At 43.9% G+C, this 23719-nt stretch overlaps 1 protein-coding gene and 1 non-coding gene across 2 annotated transcripts; one reads left to right on the forward strand and one right to left on the reverse strand.

The window, feature by feature from the left end:
* The first annotated feature begins 1303 nt into the window (after window positions 1–1303).
* Window positions 1304–6684, forward strand: ZNF662 (zinc finger protein 662). The gene is given in 7 exon segments (XM_007445699.1): window positions 1304–1337; window positions 1989–2031; window positions 2033–2100; window positions 4522–4623; window positions 5657–6216; window positions 6218–6602; window positions 6605–6684. Coding segments are annotated over 7 exon segments (1272 nt in total).
* Window positions 6685–13715: 7031 nt separating this feature from the next.
* Window positions 13716–13788, reverse strand: TRNAG-CCC (transfer RNA glycine (anticodon CCC)). Its single transcript has one exon. It is a non-coding gene; the product is annotated as a tRNA-Gly (tRNA).
* Window positions 13789–23719: the final 9931 nt, after the last annotated feature.

The following is a 23719-nucleotide window of genomic DNA, read 5'->3' on the forward strand; positions in this document are numbered from 1 at the left end:
GTGGGGGCGGAGGGGGGTGTAGGTCCAAGGATACAGATCTGGGCAAGGAAAGGGTTTGGGTTCATAACGGAACCGTGACAGTATAGGGCATGAGGGTGGTCTTGCAGGAGATGATCCTTGGGAAGTAAGCTGGGTCCCTGAATGGTGACTGGAATCGTCTGCAGTTCAGAGGAGTTGGACTTTTTTAGGCAGGCAAAAGTGAGCCAGCCAAAGTCTTTGAGCCTTGGAATGCTGGGGAAGTTGCTGTGAGAACACTGCCGGGCAAGGACTGATGGGAATGGACCAGAATTGGCCCCTCCATAGTATTGAGATTGAGATCCTGAATGAGGCAGTGGCTGGGAATTATAAGAAGTCTTGATGGCTCCAAGTTTGCACTGTTTGTGTTTCTCAAGGAAGAGAGTGAGAGAGAAAGGCAAGAAAAGAAAAGGTGCAGGAGCCAGGGCTCCCAGAAATACAGAAAAAGGAACACTGAGACTGGGATGTGGGGAAGAGAGTAGGGTAGGTGCATTAGGGAGTAGTCAGAGTTGGGCTCTGCCCTGTTGAGTACAGCCTCTTGAGCAGCCTGAGTGTTCTGAGGGGCTCTTAGCTGCCTCTTTGGCTGGTGGCAGTGACTGGGAGGGAGAGAAGAGCAAGAGTCCTAGACAGGGGCGGCAGGGGTGGCAGGAGTGAGGATAGAAGACAGTGTGCCATAGTAGGTAAGAGCCATAGAGTCCCACAGGCCTGAGTTCTGTCTCAGCTCTTTAACTCGGGGGATGTTAATCTCTGAGTCTGTTTCCCTTCTGTAAAATGGGTCTAATGTCCTTCTCACAGTCTGTGAGGCGTGCCCAGAGTAATATATGTAAAGTGCTTGGCACAGGCTCAATAAATGTCAGTTGCTCTTGTTATCAAGGGTTGGTGACCTCTGAAGGAGGATGCACTGTGGAGAAAGGATGGCACTTAGAGCACCTATGGGAATGAAAAGGGAAAACTTGCAGAGACTCATGAAAAAGATGAGAGGATGTTTGCTGAAGTAAAAATGAAGAGACATGAGAAGATTGGTAGCTGATCCCTTATATCTTTGTAAGTAGGGGGCAAAAATCTGTTGAGAGTTCCCTTAGACATTCAGAAACTCAGTGGGCATCCCCTCCAGTACTTCTTGGTGCCTGGGTCTACCCAGACTCCAGGCCTGGTCCTGGGATTGTCTAGAGCATTTAAACACATGTTGTTTCAGGAGTCAGTGACCTTCGAGCATGTAGCCATCTACTTCTCTGAGAATGTATGGACTGGCCTGACCCCTGCTCAGCGGGCCCCGTACAGGGATGTGATGCTGGAGGATTATGGGGCTGTGGCTTCCTTGCGTAAGGGTCTTTCCCTTTGGACTCTGCCTCTACCCTTTGGAATTTCTTGGCTCCTTCTTCCTCAAAGGCTCAGGAGTCTTTGATAACCTCAGTTGAGTGGCAACTTCAGGCTCTTGTATTCTTAATGACCCAACCTTAGTGGTTGCTGGGAAGTAGGAAGTCCTGGTATCAATTCAGGCCTCACATAGGACTTCCTTACCCCCAGCTGAGAGCTTCTGTTCTCCTGACTCATGTGCTGTGGATACAGTGGGAGGAGAGAAGATTCCTGGTGCCCCTCTGAGCCCTCAGATCCCACCACCTCAGTTTGGGAGACCCAGCCCAATACCAACCATCCTCATGCAGACGTCTGAACTTGAGAGCTCTCGGAGAGGGAGAGCACAAGAAGGCTCAGTTCCTCAAAGAGTGAAGTCATCTGTTTGCTCACTCACGCTGTTATTGAGCACCCCTTCTTCTCTGTTTCCTGACCTTTGTGAGCCTCCAGGCCCCACTCCCCTGGGTCTCCTGTCCCTTTCCCCAGACTTCTTTTTCTTGTTCTCCCTAGTAATTTCCCTTCTTTCCCCTCCCGCCCCTGAAGACACAGGCCTGGGAGGAGCCCTGGGATTGCTCTGTGTCACCCTACTCACCCGCCTGTCCCATTTCCTTCCTGTCAAGCAGCATTTCCATTTCCCAAGCTGGCTCTGATTTTCCAGCTGGAACGAAGCACCATGGAGCTTGGCTCCTCAGGGAGCTCTGGATGGAGAGGGCCCGAGGGGCATCTCCTCAGGTGGGTGAGGATACATGTGCTAGTCATCTGACCAGTTCCCTTGTCTTAATCTTTAAATTGTCATGGGTGTGTGTTCTCTTAACCTAGTGCCGTAGACACCAGTGGGGTTCCTTGTTTTCCTCTGTGGTCCCATGGTTTTCCATCTTCTTGAGTCCTTGCTGTATTTATCTGGGCTCTTCTGTGTGCCATCTTCATGCACCTGTTTTTCCTCTTCCCCACCTCCACTGTTCTTTTCAGGGCCGTTATGTATCTTTACTCCCTGACTTTTCTGTTTCCTTTCTGATCTGAGGTGGCTTTTCTACTTTCCTGGCCTGCTTCTAATCTTCCAGCAGAAGATTTGGACTGCCCTTTGGGGTATCATGGCCATTTTTTTTTTTTTTTTTTTTTTTTTGCGGTATGCAGGCCTCTCACTGTTGTGACCTCTCCCGCTGCAGAGCACAGGCTCTGGACACGCAGGCTCAGCAGCCATGGCTCACGGGCCCAGCCGCTCCGCGGCATGTGGGATCTTCCTGGACCGGGGCACGAACCCGTGTCCCCTGCATCAGCAGGCGGACTCTCAACCACTGCGCCACCAGGGAAGCCCTATCATGGCCATTTTTATCATTAGAAATCAAGAAGTCTAAATAACCCTGAGCCAGATACTTCCTGTTCCTCAGGGATTTCTGGTGGGAAAGCCCTGGCATTTGTTTAGACCCAACACAGGGCTTCCCTGCTCCTAATTTCCTACTGAGAACTGTGTCCTCTTATTGCCCCCCGGTTCCATTTCATCTTCTTCCCACAGAGGCTTTTTTGTGGGCACAGGTGCCTTGAGCTGTGCCCTCAACTTCCCCATTCACACAGTTCCTTGCTGTGTCTGGAAGTCTTTCCATGTTAGGATACCGTTGATTGCAAGTAACAACCCAATTCAAACTGGCTTAAATAAAAAAGAGAAATTTATTGTTTTGTGTAATTGGGAAGTCCATAGATAGAATGGGCTGCAGGTACATTTGGATCAGAATTTCAGTCTCTGCTCTTCTCTGTCTCCTCGTATGTTGGTTTTGTCTACAGTCTGGCTCCTCTCGTGGTTGTAAGGTGATTGGTAGTTGCAGCCAGGACTGTGCTTCTTCACACCGATGGGGAGGAACAGAGCAGGCCTTCCTTAGGCTTTAACCATTGTGAATCACAGTCCCAAGTATTGCTCTGCTGCACCATCTAAAGTCTTATGCCAGGGAAAAGCTCTGCACTGATTGACTTGGCCTGGATTGCTGGTCCCTGAACGGATCTCTCATGTAGTGAGTGGGATGGGATAACCTGTTTGGCTTAGCTCAGTGAGGGCCTGTACCAGGAGCTGGACGTGGGATCACTCCCACCCAAAGGGCCTGGCTACTCCCTAGTGGGGGAGGGGTAGAATGGATGTAGGAAGGCACCTACAGTGTCCTCTACCTTCTCTCAGGATCTCAGTACCTACTCTCCCTGCCACTCAAGGGCATTCTCATCTCTGCTTTAGGCAGAAAGCTAAGAGCTAAGTTATTCCTTGAGCAAAACCCTAACTCCCTGACTTGCAGCAGCCCTCCTTGGAGCTCATGTCCCTACTCAAAGTCTTAAAGAAGAGAGTACTCATGAGGCACATAGTCCTTTGCCTCAGCAGCATGAAAGGTCATCATTTTTTTTTAAGTCCTCTCCATATATATATTTATTTATTTAATTTATTTTTTTATACAGCAGGTTCTTGTTAGTTATCCATTTTATACATATTAGTGTATATATGTCAATCCCAATCTCCCAATTCATCACACTGAAAGGTCATCATTTGGAAATTGCAGAATTGATCTGGTTCTTAGGAGGATTTGGATGGGAGTTACAAAGAGACCAATCTTAGCTAAGTCTGAAGAACTTATTAGAGTGGACCTTTGTAAATAGGGGTGTTTATCGTTAGAGCAAGAAGTGACTTCTGGGAATGGCTGAATGAGGCTATGAGGCCATTTCTTATGGATGCCATAGAGAGACCCATTGTTGATCCTCTGTGAAAAGAGAAGGCAGTAGATAAATAGCTAGGAAGGAAGGAAAGTAAGAGGTGGTGCTTTCCCAACATAGCCTCAGGAACAGCTCCTTGCAGTTCTTTCCTATCCTGATACTTTGCTGTGTGAATTGGCTTTCAGCTCCTAGGGGCAGGTGCAGAAGAGACCTTAGTTTTTCCTGTTTCTTCTTGACATTTTAAAATGAGTGATGAGTTTTTGTATATTGGTGAACTGATGGAATCACAACTTCCCTGAACCTCTATTGCCTATCCTTTATATTCTTATTACTCAAGTTTCAGTTCGTCTGTTTTACCAGTCTTTCCCCCAACCTTCATTCTCCCCTACCACTTCTGTCTCAGCTCCTTTCCTAATGGGCCCCACTCCTCCAGCTGAGTCAGCCTTATTTATATCTTGATCCTGGCAGGATATCCATTTCTAAAGCCTGCTGGGATCTCCCATCTTGAGCAGGTAGAAGAGCCATTGAAACCGAAACTGCAAGGAGAGGGTCGAAGCCTAATTTGTACCGGTAAGTGGGAGGGAAATGAGCACTTTTTTCCCAGTCACACATTTTTCTCCTGTCTTTCCTTTGTAAAATGTTAAAATTCCATGCCATTTATGTTCTAAATAAAAGACCCTCTAAACATCCCCAAATCAACTAATTAATCAGAGGAAATGTAAACTCTGAACTTCCAGCTTTTATTTGGACAAGTGCAGGTAATTAAATCTGGATGGATCTTTCATCTTAGGCTCAAACTGAACAGAGGGCTTACCTATCTGGCTGCAGTGGTCAATCAATATGTTAAAGGTAAATGCTGTATTTTTCTCACTGTGTTCATTGCTAGGGATCAGAAATCAAGTAATATATGGCTCCTATCCCGGAAAGGCTCACAGTCTGATGAGACATTATACAAAAATGTATAATTATAACAAAATGTGATGCTGTAACAGAGATTTGAATAAGACACTATGGAACAAAGAGACACTTTGGCCAACACTGCCTAAAGTAATTCAGGGAAGCACTTTTCATGGTGGACCTGGTGTTTGGATTGAATGAGAAGACTTTATTTCCATTCAGTGTTGAAAAGTATGAGAGAGTCTTCTTTGTGCTCCCCACCGTGTGTCATAAGCTCAGGGTCCCCAGGTATACCACAGATATTCTTTATTTCTGAACAGGTTCTCTGCTCTGAATCCTGGCTAGTTCTTCTCATGTTATAAACTGAACTACCTAGAAGGAATTTTGACTTATCGCCCTTAGAATTCAATTCAACTATTTCCCAAGAGCATCCCCCACCCCCAACTCCCCACCTGCCGGCCCCATGCTTGCTCTGGTGCTGGAAATCAGAGCCCTCAGCCCTCAGGGACTGTCTGCCTAATTTCTGCCTTTTGATTTTGGTTGCTTTCTGTGTGTTAGCTCTGTTTCGCCGTTTTCAGCTAGGTCAGGGCCACTTAGACACAGGGGTGGCACTTGGAGAAAAATGGACATATTAATAACACTTGGTGACCTCAGTCACTCTGTCATGGGTAATGATGACATTTACAGCTCTGGTTTCTTCTTTCAGAGTCTGTGTCCAAGAGCGAGAAAGAAGGTTTTATTCTGAAGGAGGATACTTTTGAGGAGGCACAGGACCACATGGTGCTATCAGGTGGACCCCAGTGCTGTGGTTCCCAGGAATTCTGGTTTGGAAAAACCTGTGAAGAGGAGAAAAGCAGGTTAATGAGATGGCCTGCCTACCCCAATAGGGAAAGTGTGGAGAACACTACATGTGACATTATAGAAGTGATTGTCAAGGATGAGATGATCTCAGTAGAAGAGCATTTGAAAGATGCTGATGTTTATACCCACCTCGTGCCTCAGAAAAGTCTACATGAGCAGGTATTCTATATATGTGAAGAATGTGGCAAGTGTTTTGATCAAAATGAAGACTTTGATCAACATCAGAGAATTCATATTGGGAAGAAAGCCTGTGGTTGTAAGGAATGTGGGAAGACTTTCAGTTTCAGATCACACTGCATTGTACGTCAGAGGATTCACGCTGGGGTGAAACCCTACATATGTCAAGAATGTGCTAAAGCCTTCGTTTGGAAGTCAAACCTGATTGGGCACCAGAGAATTCACACCAGGAGAGAAACCCTTTGAATGTAAGGAATGTGGGAAGGGCTTTAGTCAGAACACAAGCAGTACACAACATCAGTGAATCCACACCAGGGAGAAACCATATACATGTAAGGAATGTGGGAAGAGTTTTACTCAGAACCCAGTCCTTCTTCGACATCAGAGGATCCACACCGGGGAGAAAGCTTATGAATGTAAGGACTGTGGGAAAGGCTTCATGTGGAACTTGGATCTTGCGCAGCACCAATGGGTCCACACTGGAGAGAAGCCTCATGAATGTATTGACTGTGGGAAAAGCTTCATTTGCAAGGCACACCTTACTCGTCATCGGAGAATCCATACTGGGGAAAGACCCTTTAAATGTAATGACTGTGGGAAGGCCTTCAGTCAGAATTTGTTTTGATTATGCACCAGAGGCGCCATGCTAGAGAGAAACCCTATAACTGTCAGACTTTTCACTTTCTTGAACATTAGAGAATGCATAATGGTGATACTTGTTTATAATTCTTATGCTACAGGAACCCCAGCCACAAGATGAGATGACTGCCCACAGTTTGCTGTAACTGTAATAGCCAGTATTGTCTTGCCCCTTCTCCTGAGTGGATACCCTGTCCTCCAGCAAGACTGGTCTCTCTGTTCAGCCATACTCATACTAGGCAACATTTAGTTGAGCACCTACTCTATGTCAGGTACTGTGCTAACCATTTTACATACATTCCTTAACTTTTCTTAATCCTATAAGGTAGGTACTCTTACCCTCATTTTACAAATGAGAAATCTGAGGTTGAAAGAGGTTATAAACTCATTCAAGTTCACTCAGGTAGTAAAGTTTAGAGTCAAGATTGGAACCAGGCCTGTCTGACTCCCGAATCTATTGTTCTTTATCTGTAGACATTTCTGCTTCTGCCTGTTTTTATTTGCTCAAATTTCCCTGGGCTAAAAGTCTCCTTTCCTCATCTAAGACTCAGCTCCTTCAGGTGAACAGACCTCTCTTCGTTTTCTAATTGTAGTCAGTACCACCCAAGTTGGTATTTAATTATGTGCTGTCTTATATTTTTTCTAATAGTCTCATGCCTGTTAGTCAGGCTAAGTGACTCTTTGAGGACCAACACTGCATTTCTTTGTTTTTCCATTTTTGAAACGTATTTATTTTTGACTAGCTATAACATACTCATGATAAAAAAAAAATTGAAATAGTTCCAAAAGGTGTTCAGTGAAAAGTAAATTTCCTTGTCACTCCTGTCTCCCAGTCCTTCTCAGAGACAATGCATTGTTTCTGTGTCTTTCTGGGTACATGCCCACACAAGTATTTATTAATACTACTTTCCATAAGTCTACCCCACTTAAAACCATATTTGATATAGTGATATTGCTATTACTTTGCCAACTCCAGGACCTTCTCTTCCTCAGAAGTTGTGGGCCTCCTTTAGGTCACCAAGGTAACTTAAGGAAAGCAGTGGAGATAGTCTGGGTTGTGCAGTCTTGGGAGACGTGATTGCCCTTGTGTTATAAGAGAGTACTCTGGGACTGGGACAATGTAAACCAAGTGGGAATTTTTTTTCATAAAAATTTGTAGAGCTACAACCCCTCTCATTGCACCACTATCCTAAATTCTCTCCTAGTCTGTCCCCGTCTCATCACCATAATACCTACATCCCGAAGTAAGCTGTGGGGCTATCACCAAAGGAGGGAGAAGTGGTCACTTCATGCTCTATTGGGTGTCCTCAATCAGTTAGCAGTGGCAATATAATCCAGTATCTTGGTGTCAGGGTCACAAGTGCCCTGCATAGGTCCAGGATCAAACATAAATGTTAGGCACACATAGATTCTACGCAGCAAGTAAGGGGAAGGTGAAGAATTCCAAAATTAACTTGATTACAGACTGAAATCAAGTCTGTAAAATAAAATATTTTTAAAAAGAGGATACAGGCTGTTAAAATATTAACTATGAAGAAATGCAGGATATTAATGAATGGTATGAACCATCTTAAAGAGTCAGAGAACCAAAGGCCCTGTTCAGAGAAGAAGAACACTGGCCAAAACAGATGAAACGTCCATTCCAGACTCTCCACCTTTCGAGCCATTTTCCAGACTGCAGTTTGCCCCATTGCTATTTAGGCATCCCACTTTATAAGCTCCCAGCCAGTGAGTATAATTGTTGATAAAGGAGCAAGGAAGAGAAGCCAGAGGCCTGCTTGGACCAAACTTCTGCTTCCTGAAAAGTACAAACATACTGATAACTCTGGAGTTTCTGACTGCTGAAGCCAAAGGCCATGTAGTAAGGAGAACTTGGTCTGGTGTAGTCCAGCTAGAGTACCTCTAATAAGCAGGAAAAATTTTATTTTATACTGCACAGACCCAGGAAATGGAAATGAGTGATGTGAACACGTGTTTTGAGGAAGTTGTTTATTACACAAATATTACTGAGCACCTGCTTGTATGCAAAGCACTGTGCCAGGTGCTGTAAAGGAATGATAAGTCAGACCTGCTCCCTGCCTTCCTGGAACATTAATCTAGTGAAGATTAAAGGGACCAACCAAAAAAAAAATCAAGTGAACAAGATTATTAAAGATTGCTAAGTGCTCTGAAGGGAATGAACAAGGTACAGAAAGTGGGGCCCTCTTTCTATAGATGCTCACAGGAGGCCTATCCTAAGAGGTAACATTAAAGGTATGACTCAGGATGAGAAAGAGCCTCTAGTACCAAGAAAAGGAAGAACAGCAGGCAGAGGGAACAGCTGTGCAGACTCCCTGATGTGTGAAGAGTTTGGGACGTTCAAGAAAACAGATTTTAGCAAAACGAACAGGGCCTGTGTGGTACCAGTTGGGATTATACAGATCGATGGGCCAGATCATTCAATTCCACCCTAAGTGAAAAGAAGTCATTGAAGAGTATTCAGTGGAGGAATGACGTGTTTGATTCTTACTATAAGATGATGATGAGCACTCTGGCTGCTAATAGAAAATGGGTTGTAAGGGGACAAAAGTGAAAGTAGAGGTCATGTTGGAGACTGCTAGCCGTCCAAGTTGGAGATGACGGTGGCCTGGAGAGGGCGGTGGTAATGGAAATGAAGAGAAGGTGGATTTAAGATATATTTTGGAAATAAAATCAGTGAGCTGCTGCCAATGGATTAGATGCAAGGATAATGGGCAGGGAGGAATCAGGGATAGCTTTCTGGCTTCTGACTTGAGCAGCTGAGTTAGACAGTGGTGCCATTTCCTGGAATGAATAAGACTGGAATGGGAATAGGTTTGGAGATGGAAAAGTCTAGAACTCTACTTTGGATTAACATTTGCGATAAGTGTGAGATGTACAATTAGAAATTTCAAGTAGGTGGTTTTATATATGGGCTGGAACTCTGGGTTAGTGATACCTGGAGCTGTACATTTGAGAGTGGTCAAACGAACAGAAGGTATTTAAAGCCATGGGAAGAAATGAATGTAATCTCCTAGAGCTGCACTATTCAATACAGTAGCCACTAGCCACGTGTGGGTATTAAAATTAAATTTAAAATGTATGTCCTTAGCCACACTGGCCAGATTCCAAGCACACAGTAACTATATGTGGTAGTTGGCTACCTTATTGGATGGTGTAGGCGTAGAACATTTTCATTAATGCAGAAAGGTCTATTGGACAGTACTGCCCCCAGAGACAGTACAGCAAAATATGAGGGCCCAGGATGCAGTCTCATGGAATACCAAATCTATTTAGGGAATTGGACAGGGGGAAACACCAAGGAGAAATGCTAAGAAAGAGCATCAGTGAGAGATTGGCAACACTACACTACCAGTGGCAACATTATGCAGGCAGCAGTTGAAATAGGGTTGACTTTCCAATTGGGAATGTAAGGAGGTGATCATTAAAATCCTAAATATTCAAAAGCTCCCAGAGTGAAGGTGACATATATGTTAGATGAGTTCAGTATTTTAAAATGGGAGAGAGAGAGAGAATGAATAAGAATAAGAACCCATGGAAATGGAACTATGAAAGAGAAGAAACAGTTTAGACTTACAGAAGAGGATCATGGAAGTTGATCAACCCTAGGAATCCTCTTTCAAAGATGGAAATGTTTGTAGGCAGAGTGGTGGAATGGCAAGACAAATTTTAGAAGTATCACCATGAGAGAATTAGCAAAACATGGCAAAAGCTAGGTGTTCTAGGAGGATTAAGAAATAGCACGTGGAAATGGATGTCCAGTAAGACAGCGTCTCTAGCAGATATGAAAAAATCCTGGGCATTCCACGTGATGTGACTCGAAACATTGGTGACGTGGCAAATCCAAAATTCACATAGTTAAGGTAGGGGAGCCTGGAAGATACCTCAAAGAGATTGGAAATTATCCACTGGAGAATCAGGAACTGAGAGTATATTTTCATCAAATTTGGAAGGTATGTTATGGTATGACAAACATTAGTCCGGTGGGATTCACGAAGTTAAGGTTAGGGCATGAAAGGTACCTATTTAGACACTTAACCTCCAAGCAACTTAGATGAAATACAAATGAGGAGCTTGTGTGACCACTAAGAGAAAATATGATATTAAGGTGCTATACAAGAAAACAGTGCTTTCAAATATAAGCCAGGATCAGTATAATTAATTTGCAAATGACAGAAAACCCAAATCTAACTAGTTTAATAAAAGTTGTTTATAGGCTCACATAACTGAAAAGTTCAGAGGTAGGACAATGTTCCAATACCTATTGAGAGGGACAGAGTTTAGACCTAGAGAAGATTCTCTGATGTTGAAAGACAATTCCTCTGCCCAGTGATTGAGACGTAAATTACTTTATGAGTGGAAAATTGCTTCCTTACTTTAGCAGAAAGAGAAAACAAAAAGAACTGGCTTTAACCATTTTTTTTCTGCGAAAGAAGGACTGTATTTGTCTGGTGGAAGTGATATAGATATTGGAGTTAAGCAACTGAATTGTTCAGCCTCTACCCCCATTTCCAGCATACGTAGTCCAGGCTAAAGTGTGCTTAGCGTGAATGCAGCTGGAAACCCGATGTCTTCTGATTTCCACTGTATTGTACCCCCTAATAGTCGATAAAAACTTATTCATTGTCAAGTATACAACAGAAACTTTATTCTGTTGATAATATCAAAAGAAATGAGAAAGAACTGCTGTGAAAGAAGAAGCCAAACAGTACATTTATTTGTCTGGCAGACAATCAGCTGGTGTCTTGGGTTGTGTCTTATACTACAGATTTCTCTTCCCACAAGAGCACCGGGTAGAAAACTCGACATAGGCTTTTCACTCTGACCCCTTCTCTTTGAGAAAATATTAACTCTGAGTGCAAGGGATCTAACTACCAGGCCCCAAATTTATTTTATTATTTTCCTGGGAGGCTCAAAGGGTATTCAGGCAAATGGGGCTAAGCTCCCTTACTATTTCTGCCTTGCGGGTGGCAGATCAGATTCCCTGATGTTCCTTTGAAAAATACAAGCCTGGGTGAAGAGGAAACAAGAAAAAGAGGGGAGTGATATATGCTGGAAACTGGTGGCAAATAAGATTCAAAACAAAGAGAACCCCCAGGATGTATAAAGCGAAAGTATTCTGAAAAGGTGACAGATATACCTGAGGGAAGCCGCACATGGTGATGTTAATATGGAAACTGAAAATCAACTCAGGGCAAACATAAGAGGTGGGCATGGTCCATCCAGAGAGCCTTAATGCCGGCTCCACCTGCAGGTGGGGCTGGAGGCTGTTGCCCTGCAGAGTGGGAGTTGTTCTGAAAGACTAGTTCGGATTCATGACAGCTACTCTCTATTTTTCTTCTGTCTGTCCACTAGCTCCTCAGCCCGTAGCAACTGACCTCTGCTCCCACCAAACTCCTTGAACTGAGGTTACTACCAGCGCCTGGCTTCCCGGGCTTCATTATCTACAGTATGTATCCCTGTTGATAATTTACACCCCTTGCAATGTCCTCTTGGCTCTCGGGTCACCACTTTCTCCTGATGTTCCTGACCTGTTAGTTCCTGCCTCCTTTGAGTTTCCTCCATTTCTGTCCACCCTCTAAAGATAAGTAGTCACCTAGGGATCCAACCTTGTCCCTCTTCTAACTCTATACAGTGTCACCAGGTGACAGGATTATTTACACATTTGGATTAAACTATATCTGGGGGACTTCCCTGGCAGTCCAGTGGTTAGGACTCCTTTCTGTCCCTGCCGAGGGCCTGGGTTCAATCCCTGGTCAGGGAACTAAGATCCCACAAGCTGCGTGGTATGGCCAAAAAAAATAACTAAAAATAAATTACATCTGGGAGCCACATGTACAAAAATGAACTTATTATCCTTACCCACAGGTACACACTAACCCCTGTTTTCTCCGCCACCTGCCCACTTGTTCAGCCCAGGAACCTCATGGAAATCTTCAGTTCCTCTCTATCCTGCACCCTTATAAATAGACTACGTTTTAATGATTCCATTTCACAGATGCAGCAGGTTGACCATTTCCTTTCCACATCCTCTGCTCTATTTTCCATAGTTACCACGTCAGAGTTTTGGGATAGCTGTTGTCTTTTCAGTCCTCTCTCATTCTTAGATCAATAAAATTTCCTTAAAATGAAAATCAAATCGTATCACCCTCTTTCTGAAATTCCTTTAATGATTCTCTCTTGTCTATAAAACAAAACCCAAGTTCCTTAGGTGAGTATTCAAAACTCTGTCAGTGACTGGGTATAATCTATGATTTTATGCTCTCGCTCCTCAATCTCCCACTTAAGTCTGAACCGCACCCATACTTCTCTGCTTCTCATTCTCAACCATATCTTGCTCTTTCAAGGAATGTGTGAATATATCAGTATAGGTCAGTGGTTCTCAACTGGCAGTGATTTTGCGCCTTTCTCCTAGAAGACATTTGGCAATGTTTAGAACATTTTTTGTTGTCACAATTGGGGATAGGGCTGCTACTGACATCTAGTGGGCATCTAGAGGCCAGGGATGCAACTAAATATACTAAAATTCACAGGGAAGTCTCCCACGACAAAGAATTATCTGGCCCCAAATGCCATTAGTGCTACTGTTAAGAAAATCTTGTATAAGGCAGCCACATGTGGAAGTCTGTTGATCATATCTACTGTATCAGACAAATAGGTACAAAGAGCAATAGAACATCCACGTCCAAGGAGTACCTATTTACTCTATTTGCAAGAAATCGCTACTTGTGTTAATATTGGATAGAAGCTCTGTGAAATGAGCTTTACGTGTGAAAATTTGTGTTGTGTTTTCCTTTGTGCCCTTCAGTTCATGCTTTTAACTACTCTTTGTCCTTAATAGAGTCTTTCTACCCACAAAGATGTGGTGTCTAGCATCATCTGACAACTTTTCCCATGACCCACGTGCCTTGCTTCCCTCACCTTCCTGGAAGTCTTTTTTTTTTTTTTTTAATTTTTATTTAAATCTATTTATTTATTTATTTGTTTAGCCGTGCCAGGTCTTAGTTGTGGCACGGGGGATCTTTATTTGCAGCATGTGGGATCTTTTAGTTGCAGCATGTGGGATCTAGTTCCCTGACCAGGGATCGAACCTGGGCCCCCTGCAGTGGGAGTGCGGAGTCTTAGCCACTGGACCACCAGGGAAGTCCCCCTGGAAGTCTTTAGAGTCAGAATGCCATGAACTTGGGGAAACTGCAGACCTGAAATTGGGTTGTGAGATTTTTGACTTGCTGTTCATACATGATGTATGAGCAGAGGGAAGAGAACTGGGTGTGACAATAGCAAAATCATTTTGTCTCAAAACAAACCACTTAAAGTGTAAAGATCCACCAGCACATATAGTTTTATGCAGTTGGGAATCTATGGTCTAACCAGTGGCAGCTGTTGTGTTGTAGGCATTGTCTTTAATGAGTGTACCTCGCAGAATCAATCCACAGCATGATCCCTGTTTTCCAGTGATGAACTAAGTAGCTGACACAGAGTGGGATTTGGAAGTAGGTTACTGTTATAATAACTGTAATATTTGGGACATGCCTTATAACTTGGAATGTAATTTTAACATGACTACCATTCTTTTTTCTTTCCAACTTACCTTCTCCCCACCCTTGCCAGAGCGATAAAATTAATGAAGAATCTTAAAGTCCATTGATATGTCCTAGGAAAAAAATAGTAGAAGGGAGTCATCAAAATTTATTGTTAAACCATCTGTAAGTCTTCTTTCAGTTTTGTTCCTTTGACTCATGACTTTATTGCTGAAAAGGGCATTTGAAGTTGTCTAGTCCAACCATCTTATTTCTATATAGGAAAAAAACAGAGGTTGAGAGTTAAGGACTTTTTCAAGGTCTTCCAGTGTTTGCCTGCATTTTTTTTTTTTTTTTTTTTGAGGAGTGATAGCATCTTTATTATTGCTGTTAATGGAACAAAAGGTACCTAATCACACCAGCTTCTCTTTTCAAAGAAAACTACAAATATCTTAATAACATCACATGTCAAAGAGTAGTTACTTTTGCTGCCTTCTATTAAAAGCAATTACATGCTAGGAAACAACACATTGCTCACACATTGCCAGGAGCATGGAGGGAACTGAACAGACTGAATAGCATCAGTCTATTCTTATCACATGAAGCCAGACACAGTCAACTCTCAGTAAGCCATTTGCATGGAGGGAACACTGATAAGTCACAATAGTTATATCTGCCATTTGAATGCATCACATAGTTTGTTTACGCTCCTATAAAATTAATTTAAATTAAAAATGTGATCCTTAAGCCAGTGTCAACACATGACAAGGAGCATGAGGTAATGGTGCTGGGGAGGCAGGGAAACATCAGACTAGTATTAGTACTGGGCCACTGGATAAACTAAAGGCACACCACACATATGTGGAGAACTTAGCCAAGAGTGGCTAGGAACTTCAATATATTGTCACTCTTTCTAGATTGGTTTTATATTGGGAGCTATGTTTTTCAACACACCATATGTACATTTTGTTTGTTTGTTTAGTGGGCAAATTGTTTCATTCAGTTCTGTCACTTTATGAGTATAATTTTACTGGGTCGTATTAATAGAAATACATTAATACTCTACATAAGCTAGGTAGCATTGAGTACACAAGAATAAAGTACTTAAAAGGGCAAGATCACATCAGTAGTCTTTCCTTGTCCTGTGGGACAGATAAGGGGATCTTGAATTGAGGTTTTTGATAATCGAGCTTTAATCGGCAGTCATACTACAGAGAGATGCAGTGGTGTTGAAAAGCATAGGCTATGGATTCAGTCTTGCTCTAATATGATGCCTGCATATTTAATAAACATTTTCCTATCTCTGGTGTGTAGTCTCTAGGGATCTCTATTTACAGTTTGGGGGCTCCACATTTCTTCTTGGCTTATAAATCTTGTATCCATTATCTCCCCCAACTTCCTCTCCTGGATGCTTTCCTGTGATCCTGTGATTATGAATCTGGATTCATGGAACCTACAGTTTTCTCAGGCTCCTTACTGGAATTATCTCTGTGTTGTCTCAGCGTTCTGAGATGTGCCTGTTCTCTTCCTCTTGTGAGCAGAGAATCATGCTGCCAGTACAAACAATGTTAAATGTTAAAACAGAACCTGGGGGAGAGGTTCTTTATGGGAGTTGTGGTTAGTCCATCTTGCTGATGTATCGTTCTCTGCCTTAAGCTACTGAGAATCATACTTTTCTCCATAAGAAGCTAGATGATGACAGGTTGTGTCCCTTAAAACCAAGCCTCAGGTGAGCTTTGTTCCCTTTGACCTCTGTCCACTTGAGTTTTGAGGTAAGCCAGTGCAGGCACTTCATGGAAACTGTGTCCGAGGTAAAGATGCATCCATCTATATTCACCAAAAGGAGCCTCTGAGAGGTTTCAGATAAGACAAGGTAGGTACAGAGAAGAGGTACACCTGGCCTGAGAGGACAGGATGAAGCCTGGAACCCGAGTGGTAGCAGCAAGAATTACCCTTAGGACATGGGTGTACATGAGGACAGGCATAAACTAGTCATATGGAAACTCATTCTCTTATTCTCTTATTAACCAACATTTGAATATATTGGCGTAACGCCAAAAATGTGGGATATTCTAACCAACATTTAGAAATGTTGTAATTGATGATTTGGCATCCATTGATCATATGGTCAAACTAACAGCTGAAGTTGATTGTATTTCCCCTTTGGGTGTGCAAAAATCATATTACAAACCTTCCAACCACCGACCCCAACATCTGTGTTTTGCTTCCTGCCCAGCAGGAGAACATCCCCACCTAACAACCTCCCACCGCTCAAGTAAGAGGCTTTTGCCTGTGCTTTCTGCCCCCTCCTCTGCCTCCTGACTGACCCCATGGTGCTTCCCCATGGGCCCCCTGCGTGGTGTGGTATGCCCCCTCTTTTCAGGAACTGTAAGTACTTCTTTCCAAGGCAGTTGTCTCTTTGTCTGTGGCCTTACCATACATGATTTCTAAAAATCCTGGGTGTATGTTAAACACGGATGAACCCCACAATGTGTAAATTTTTATGGCAAGTAATGATAAATGCTATGAAGGATAATAAAGCAGGGAAGGGGTATAGAAAGGGATAGATAGAGTGATCAGGGACAGACTCTGATGAGGGGACATGTGAACAAGAGACCAAAGTAGGGAGCAAGATGTGCTGATATTTAGGGGCAGCATTTCAGGCAGAGGGAATAGCAAATGCTGGGGCTGAGGAGGAGGGAACATGCTTGGACCGTGTCCATAGGGAGGTGGTGAGGCTTTGGTGCTTAGGCGCGGGACGGGTTCAGCATATGGCAGGTGGACTGAATTGTGTCCCCCCCCCCAACTTTATATGTTAAAGCCCTAACCTCCAGTACCTTAGCATGTGACTGTATTTGGAGACAGGATCTTCAGAGACGTAATTAAGTTAAAATGAGGCTGTTAGGGTGGTCGCTAATCCAGTCAGACTGGTGTCCATATGAGAAGAGGAGATTAGGACACAGACACCAGGGGTGCACATGCATAGGGGGATGACCGTGTGAAGTGGCAGCAAGAGGTTGGCCATCTGCAAGCCAAGGAGAGAGGCCTCAGAGGATACCAACCAGCTGGCACCTTGATCTTGGACTTCCAGCCACCTATACCATAAGAAAATTAATTTCTGTTAAGCCATCCAGTCTGAAATTTTGTCATGGCCTAGGGCTGAATCATGATGGCAAAATGTTACCTTGCAGTTATGGTTAGTTAGTCAGTGTGGGTGCAAGTTTGATCTGCGTTCTCCTGGCCCAGTGTGGTTTTCTCTAATCTTTTATATTGCTTATGTTTTCAGGTAATTTGCAAGCTTTGTGATAGCATTCCTCACATACCCCTAAGTTGGAATATCTAAGTTATTTGATTTAATTTTTTGTTTGACATTCAATTGATGAAGAGGAGTCTCACCAGCCCGCCCAACCCAATATCCTCTTCACTTTTCATTCTGTTTTGGTCTTCTGAGGCCATTCCCATGATCAGATTTCCATTTTCAACAATGTTACTCTCTTTGACCAACCATAATTATCCCGTCTTCTTTTGCATCTTTGGCCGTGAGACCAGATGTAGCCCCTTTCCCTTTTGGGTCCCAGGGCTTTTCCTTGTCTTTCTTCATTCCCTATGCTCTGTGAAACCAATTTGTAAACATACAAAAGCTGTGTATTTACAGCATACAGTCGTATCTTTGATGATCTAGTTCCCTCTCTAATATTTGCATTTATTATTTTTTCTCAGGTTGTGAAATCAGGGCTGAATTTGCACTTTTAGGCCTCAAAATAAGACATTTCTGAGAAAAGTGAATCACGTGGCTTGGCCTCAGAGGAACATTAAGAGACCTTCCCCAGGGATCTGGTTTTCAAGTTACCTGTGAATCAAAGAGCAAGATAGAGAGGCCTTCAGGAAGTCTCATAAGGGATGGAATGAAGAAAAATAAGAGAGATTCAGCAAAGGAGGGAGTAAATAATGAGAAAATTCCTATAAAAAATAGAGGTCAGGCTTCCCTGGTGGCGCAGTGGTTGGGAGTCCACCTGCTGATGCAGGGGGCGCGGGTTCTTGCCCCAGTCCGGGAGGGTCCCACATGCCGCGGAGCGGCTGGGCCCGTGGGTCATGGCCGCTGGGCCTGTGCAGAAGCCAGAGACAAACCTTTTAGATGCAAGGACTACAGCAAGGCCTTCAAGCAAAAAGTCAGCTTAAGTCAATATCAATGGATCCAAAAGAAAAGAAGAAAAGGAAATAAAAAAGAAAAAGAAAACCCCAAGATCAATGGATCCACCCTTGGGTGAAGCCCTACAAATGCAGAGTGTGGGAAAGGCTTCAACAAGAGTTCAGGATTGAAGCAGCACTGAAGGCTTCATGTTAGAGAGAAACCCTGTGAATGTGAGAAATGTGGGAAAGTCTTCATTCAGAACTCAAATTTTATTCGTCATTGGAGAATTCATCCTGGAGAGAAACTTTTAAATGTAATCTTGTTCTGTGTGTCCCCCTAGTGCAGGTTAGCAGGCCCTCCCCTTTTTGGCCTGATTATCCCAATCCAGCTGTACCTCCTGCCCTCCCCAGACTCTGCTCCAGCCAGTCATCTCCACTCACTGCAACACACAGTGTTTCAGTTTCTTCCTCTGAGCTTGTGCTTTTTTTGCTCCCCCAGATGCCCTCTCCCCATCTCGTCCCCTTTCTTTGATCCTATCTAGCCTTAAGACTTTTTGAAGCTTAGCACTTTGACTCTGACTTTCTTACTACAGCCTCTTTTGTCTGTTTTCTTAAAGACAGCCTTATTACTTTTTAAATTTTTTGGCCGTGCCATGCGGCATGTGGGATCTTAGTTCCCCGACCAGGGATCGAACCCACGCCCCCTGCATTGGAAGGGCAGAGTCTTAAGCACTGGACTGCTGGGGAATTCCCAAGACAGACTTATTCTATTTACAATGAATTTATATGCTGGTTGTTTTGTTATTGTTCTTTTGTATTTGTATTTTTTGTTTTCCCTCCAGTTGACTCAATGTTATTTCCAACTCTGCAGTGGTGAGCTTCTCCATAGCAGGATTGATCAGGAAGGTGGACTGTCCCCAAAGGAGGTGAATATAAGGAATGACCTTGAGAGTGTCTGTCTTTCCTTAGATTTTAGGTAAGTTGTTTGCTGTGAGACTTCAGCCCTCTGATGTGTTCAAGGAAAAATTTCAGATTATCTGGCTATTTTTTTTTTTTTTCGGTTGTGCCATGCAGCATGTGGGATTTTAGGTCCCTGACCAGGGACTGAACCCGAGCCTCCTGCAGTCTTAATCTCTGGACTGCCAGGGAGGTCCCAGTCTGGCTATTTTTTGTTGTAAGGGTGGGGCCATATTCTTCAGGTTTTTAAAAAATTTTATTTATTTATTTATTTATTTATGGCTGTGTTGGGTCTTCATTGCTGCATGCAGGCTTTCTCTAGTTGCGGCGAGTAGGGGCTGCTCTTCGTTGCGGTGCACTGGCTTCTCATTGCGGTGGCTTCTCTTGTTGTGGAGCACGGGCTCTAGGCACACAGGCTTCAGTAGTTGTGGCATGCAGGCTCAGTAGTTGTGGCGCACGGGCTTAGTTGCTCCGCGGCATGTGGGATCTTCCCGGACCAGGGCTCAAACCCGTGTCCTCTGCATTGGCAGGTGGATTCTTAACCACTGCGCCACCAAGGAAGTCCCTTCTTCAGTTTTTCTACATCTTGAGAAGAGGTGGGTTTTTGGATTTTTAAAAATTTCAAAGTGGACCACACTTAAAACAAAACAAAACAAAACACTGAACAACAGTTTGTAGATATTCATTAGCCACCGTGCAATGTGATGATTTTTGAGAGAGATGAGACACATAACATGAATCTCACATCCCCCAGACCTTCTCCTTGGGAATATTTGCCGAGCTGTGGCCCAGAGAGTTACAGCCTTTCTCAGTGTGTGGAGGAGATAGAGATCATACCTGCTATATGTTTTTCTTATTTTAATGTATTGTATAAATATGGAGAAATGTGTTGAAAAAGCACCAAGTAGTTGACAAGGGGGGGGAGTATGTGACATTAACGGTGGCTGAATCTAGAGCCATTTCCAAGTCTATCCTTTGTGGTTGTGATAATCGTGCAAAGAGGAACTGGTCTAAGGGACAGATGGGGGTTGAAATCCTGCCCTTGTTCCATTTGCCATGTCACGCACCTATTGGATTGTATCTCTTTAGGAGCTACTCTTTCCTAATAGGTACTGATGTGCCTTATGGGCTATTCTGGCCTTTTCCAGCATTTTTCTCTGTTGCTGTCTTTCACTCTAGAGTATAGGAAAGCTAGATATTCACGTTTCCAGTCTATCTTGCATTCTGTTGTGCAGTGGACATGGTAATGACTGTTACTCATCACCTAGTCTCCATTCTCTCCTGCTTCCATAGAAATTGCTAAATTTTCAGTTTTTTCAGCAGGTGTGTTTGGCCATGTGACCAACCTCTGGCCATTGTGAAATGGTATGTGCAACTCTCTGGCCATGCACTTAAATACATGCCCAGCACCACCATTAGACCAAGGAAAACAAAGTCCCACCCCAGGGCATGTGCCCAGGGTGTTCAGAGGGTCCTGCACTTTGGAGTTCTTTCCTCTACATTTTTTTTATCGGTTTATTTTTATCCTTTTATTTATTTATTTATTTTGGCTGCACCGGGTCTTAGTTGTGGCATGTGGACTTCTTAGTTGCAGCATGTGAACTCCTTGTTGCGGCATTTGAACTCTTAGTTGCGGCATGCAAACTCTTAGTTGTGGTATGCATGTGGGATCTAGTTCCCTGACCAGGGATCGAACCTGGGCCCCTCCAATTGGGAGCGTGGAGTCTTACCCACTGGACCACCAGGGAAGTCCCCCCTTCCTCTACATTTTTAAAGTCATCTACTGTTGCCTGGGTGTGGCTAGGTCAAATAGGACTGTCAGATGGGGTGCTCCGAGAGTAGATTGTGATCTCTATGGGCCCTGTGCTCTGTTTGTCCCATTTGGGGTGCTCTCTGAGCATTTACTCAGTGTGTGGGCTGACCAGGTGCCCTAAAGAGCTCCAGAATGCACACCTGTAGGGTTGTGCCAGGACCCTATGGCTGGACCTCATTTCTAGGAGGGCGGCCAGCGTGGGTTTTCCCCACAGGATCACATGACACTGGGCCATCAGAATGATGCTGACTGATTCAGGGAAACTCATTCATCTTAGGCACAGGTTTGAATTCAAGGCTCTGGGCTACTGTGGGTCTGCTGTCAACCCTTGGGGTGGGCTGCATGTGTGGGCCCCTGTGTCAGCTCTTGCTCTTCTGTGTTCCTACTGCAGTGCTGCTTATGGGCTACAATACCCAACGACAAGAGAGGTGGCAGCAAATATCCTTTATCTTGTGCATTCCCCACTCTTGGCCTTGAGGGTGGTCACTCTTCCCCGCATAACATGTCAGGCAGTTCTCTGGGGGTGGCCACACCTCTCTCCTCTGAGGGCTTTCAACAGGCTTTCTGATAGATGCCCACTGATGCAGTGACGCCATGCTGTCCTGGGTCAGTCTTAAGCTGCGCTGGAAGGGGACATTCGTTTCTTGGGTGAATTGAACTGCTCTTCTTACTCTTAGCATGGACCCATTGCTTATCCTCCCCATTGGTGGTGGTGGTATGGAAGGGTGAAGGATAACCGACATTGAAAGACATCACATTCCAGGAACGCAAAGATTATAGCAGTTGCTGTGGTCTCAATGTTTGTGTCCCCTTCAAAATTCGTATGTTGAAATCCTAATCCTGATGTGATGGTATTAGGAGGCAGGGCTTTTGGTAGGTGCTCTCATGAATGGGATTAGTGTTCTTACAAAAGAGATCGCACAGAGCTCCTTAGCTCCTTTCCATGTGAGGGCACCGCAAGAAGGCCCTGTCTATGAACCAGGGAGAGGGCCCTCACCAGAATTCCAACATGCTGGTGCCTTGATGTTGAACCTCCCAGCATCCAGAACTGTAAGAAATAAACTTCTGTTCTTTATAAGCTACCCAGGCTATAGTGTTTTGTCTAGCAGCCTGAATGGACTAAGACAGCAGTTTAAGAGCAGTTGTGGTTGTAAAATATGTGATTCAATGATTAGACTATTAACATTCCAAATGGTAAATTTAACATGACCAGAAAACCTATTACTGTTAATATTTTCCTGAATATTCTGCGTAAGACTTGTATTTGCAGTTATTGTAATAACCTTTGAGGATGTCATTGGAAGCCAATATTCATGGGTGGCATGATGATTCAATGCCGTTAGTAATGATCTAACCAGCATTCAATAAATGGTATTAGGGCTTCCCTGGTGGCGCAGTGGTTGAGAGTCCGCCTGCCGATGCAGGGGACACGGGTTTGTGCCCCGGTCCGGGAAGATCCCACATCAGCTCCGCGGAGCGGCTGGGCCCGTGAGCCATGGCCGCTGAGCCTGCTCGTCCGGAGCCTGTGCTCCGCAACGGGAGAGGCCACAACAGTGAGAGGCCCACGTACCGGAAAAAAAAAAAAAATGGTATTAAAGAACTGAAGAGGCAAGAATATATATATTGTTTCAATTCTGTGGTGAGTTCAACGATTTGAGGGATGATCAAGAAAAGACAAGACCTGAAACATATAATATTGTACATCAACTATACCTCAATCCAAAAAAATTTTTTAAAGAAAAAGATAAGACCACTAGATGGCACTATTGTACAACAAACTACATTGGGCGGCCTCTGTACAGATCGCAGGACAGGGGAAGTCCCTCACTGAAGGGCTAACCCAGCAGGGGAAGAAGGCAAGGGAATCCTGGGGAGGGGGTGGGGTGGAGAGGCAAATTGGAAAAGAGGCCTACTTGTCTAGGCAGTGTTGCTCAACAGCAAGGTGGGAGTCTCTGCCCTTCAGAGAGCGTTGAAGGGCAGCAGCGGTTTGGGGTCTTTTACGGCCACAGTTTGTCTTATCCATGGCTGGCCGACATTAGGTGCAGTTTCACGAATTATGCAAAGCAGGCAGGCTCTAAATGGCTAAAAATATGCCAATATGGGTTATGTTTAAAGCAGTTGGATGAGTAAGAATTTGTAAAATGTGTAAAATAATATTGTACCCTTAGAGCTTTATATAAATTTCCTATGTTTATAGGTTATTACACAATTACAACTGAACTTTCAAATTCGATAATATTCAAATTGCATTAATTTAATATTAGGAACAGTGATGTTTTGCTAAAACTAGATTGCTGTTCTAAGATGAGTATTATACTATAGGTTTTTTTGTTTGTTTGGCCTCACTGCACAGCTAGTGGGCTCTTAGTTCCCCAACCAGGGATCGGACCCAGGCCCTCAGCAGTGAAAGCTCAGAGTCCTAACCACTGGACCACCAGGGAATTCCTGGCATAGGTTGTTTTGATTTTGCCTTGGCAAACCTACCTAACCAAGTATCTTTGGTTGATGGGAATTGGGAATGGCATACTCCGTCAGCATGATTTCCAGGCTCCATATCTTCTACGTGGAAAATATGTCAAAGAGTAGGAGCAGTGACTTACATCTGAGAACATCCCAGTGGGAGGGAAAGAGAAATCATGTTTACTCCTCAGGA

This window comes from Lipotes vexillifer, unplaced genomic scaffold (genome assembly GCF_000442215.2).
Source record: "Lipotes vexillifer unplaced genomic scaffold, Lipotes_vexillifer_v1.1 scaffold1136, whole genome shotgun sequence".
NCBI classification, from domain to species: domain Eukaryota; kingdom Metazoa; phylum Chordata; class Mammalia; order Artiodactyla; family Lipotidae; genus Lipotes; species Lipotes vexillifer.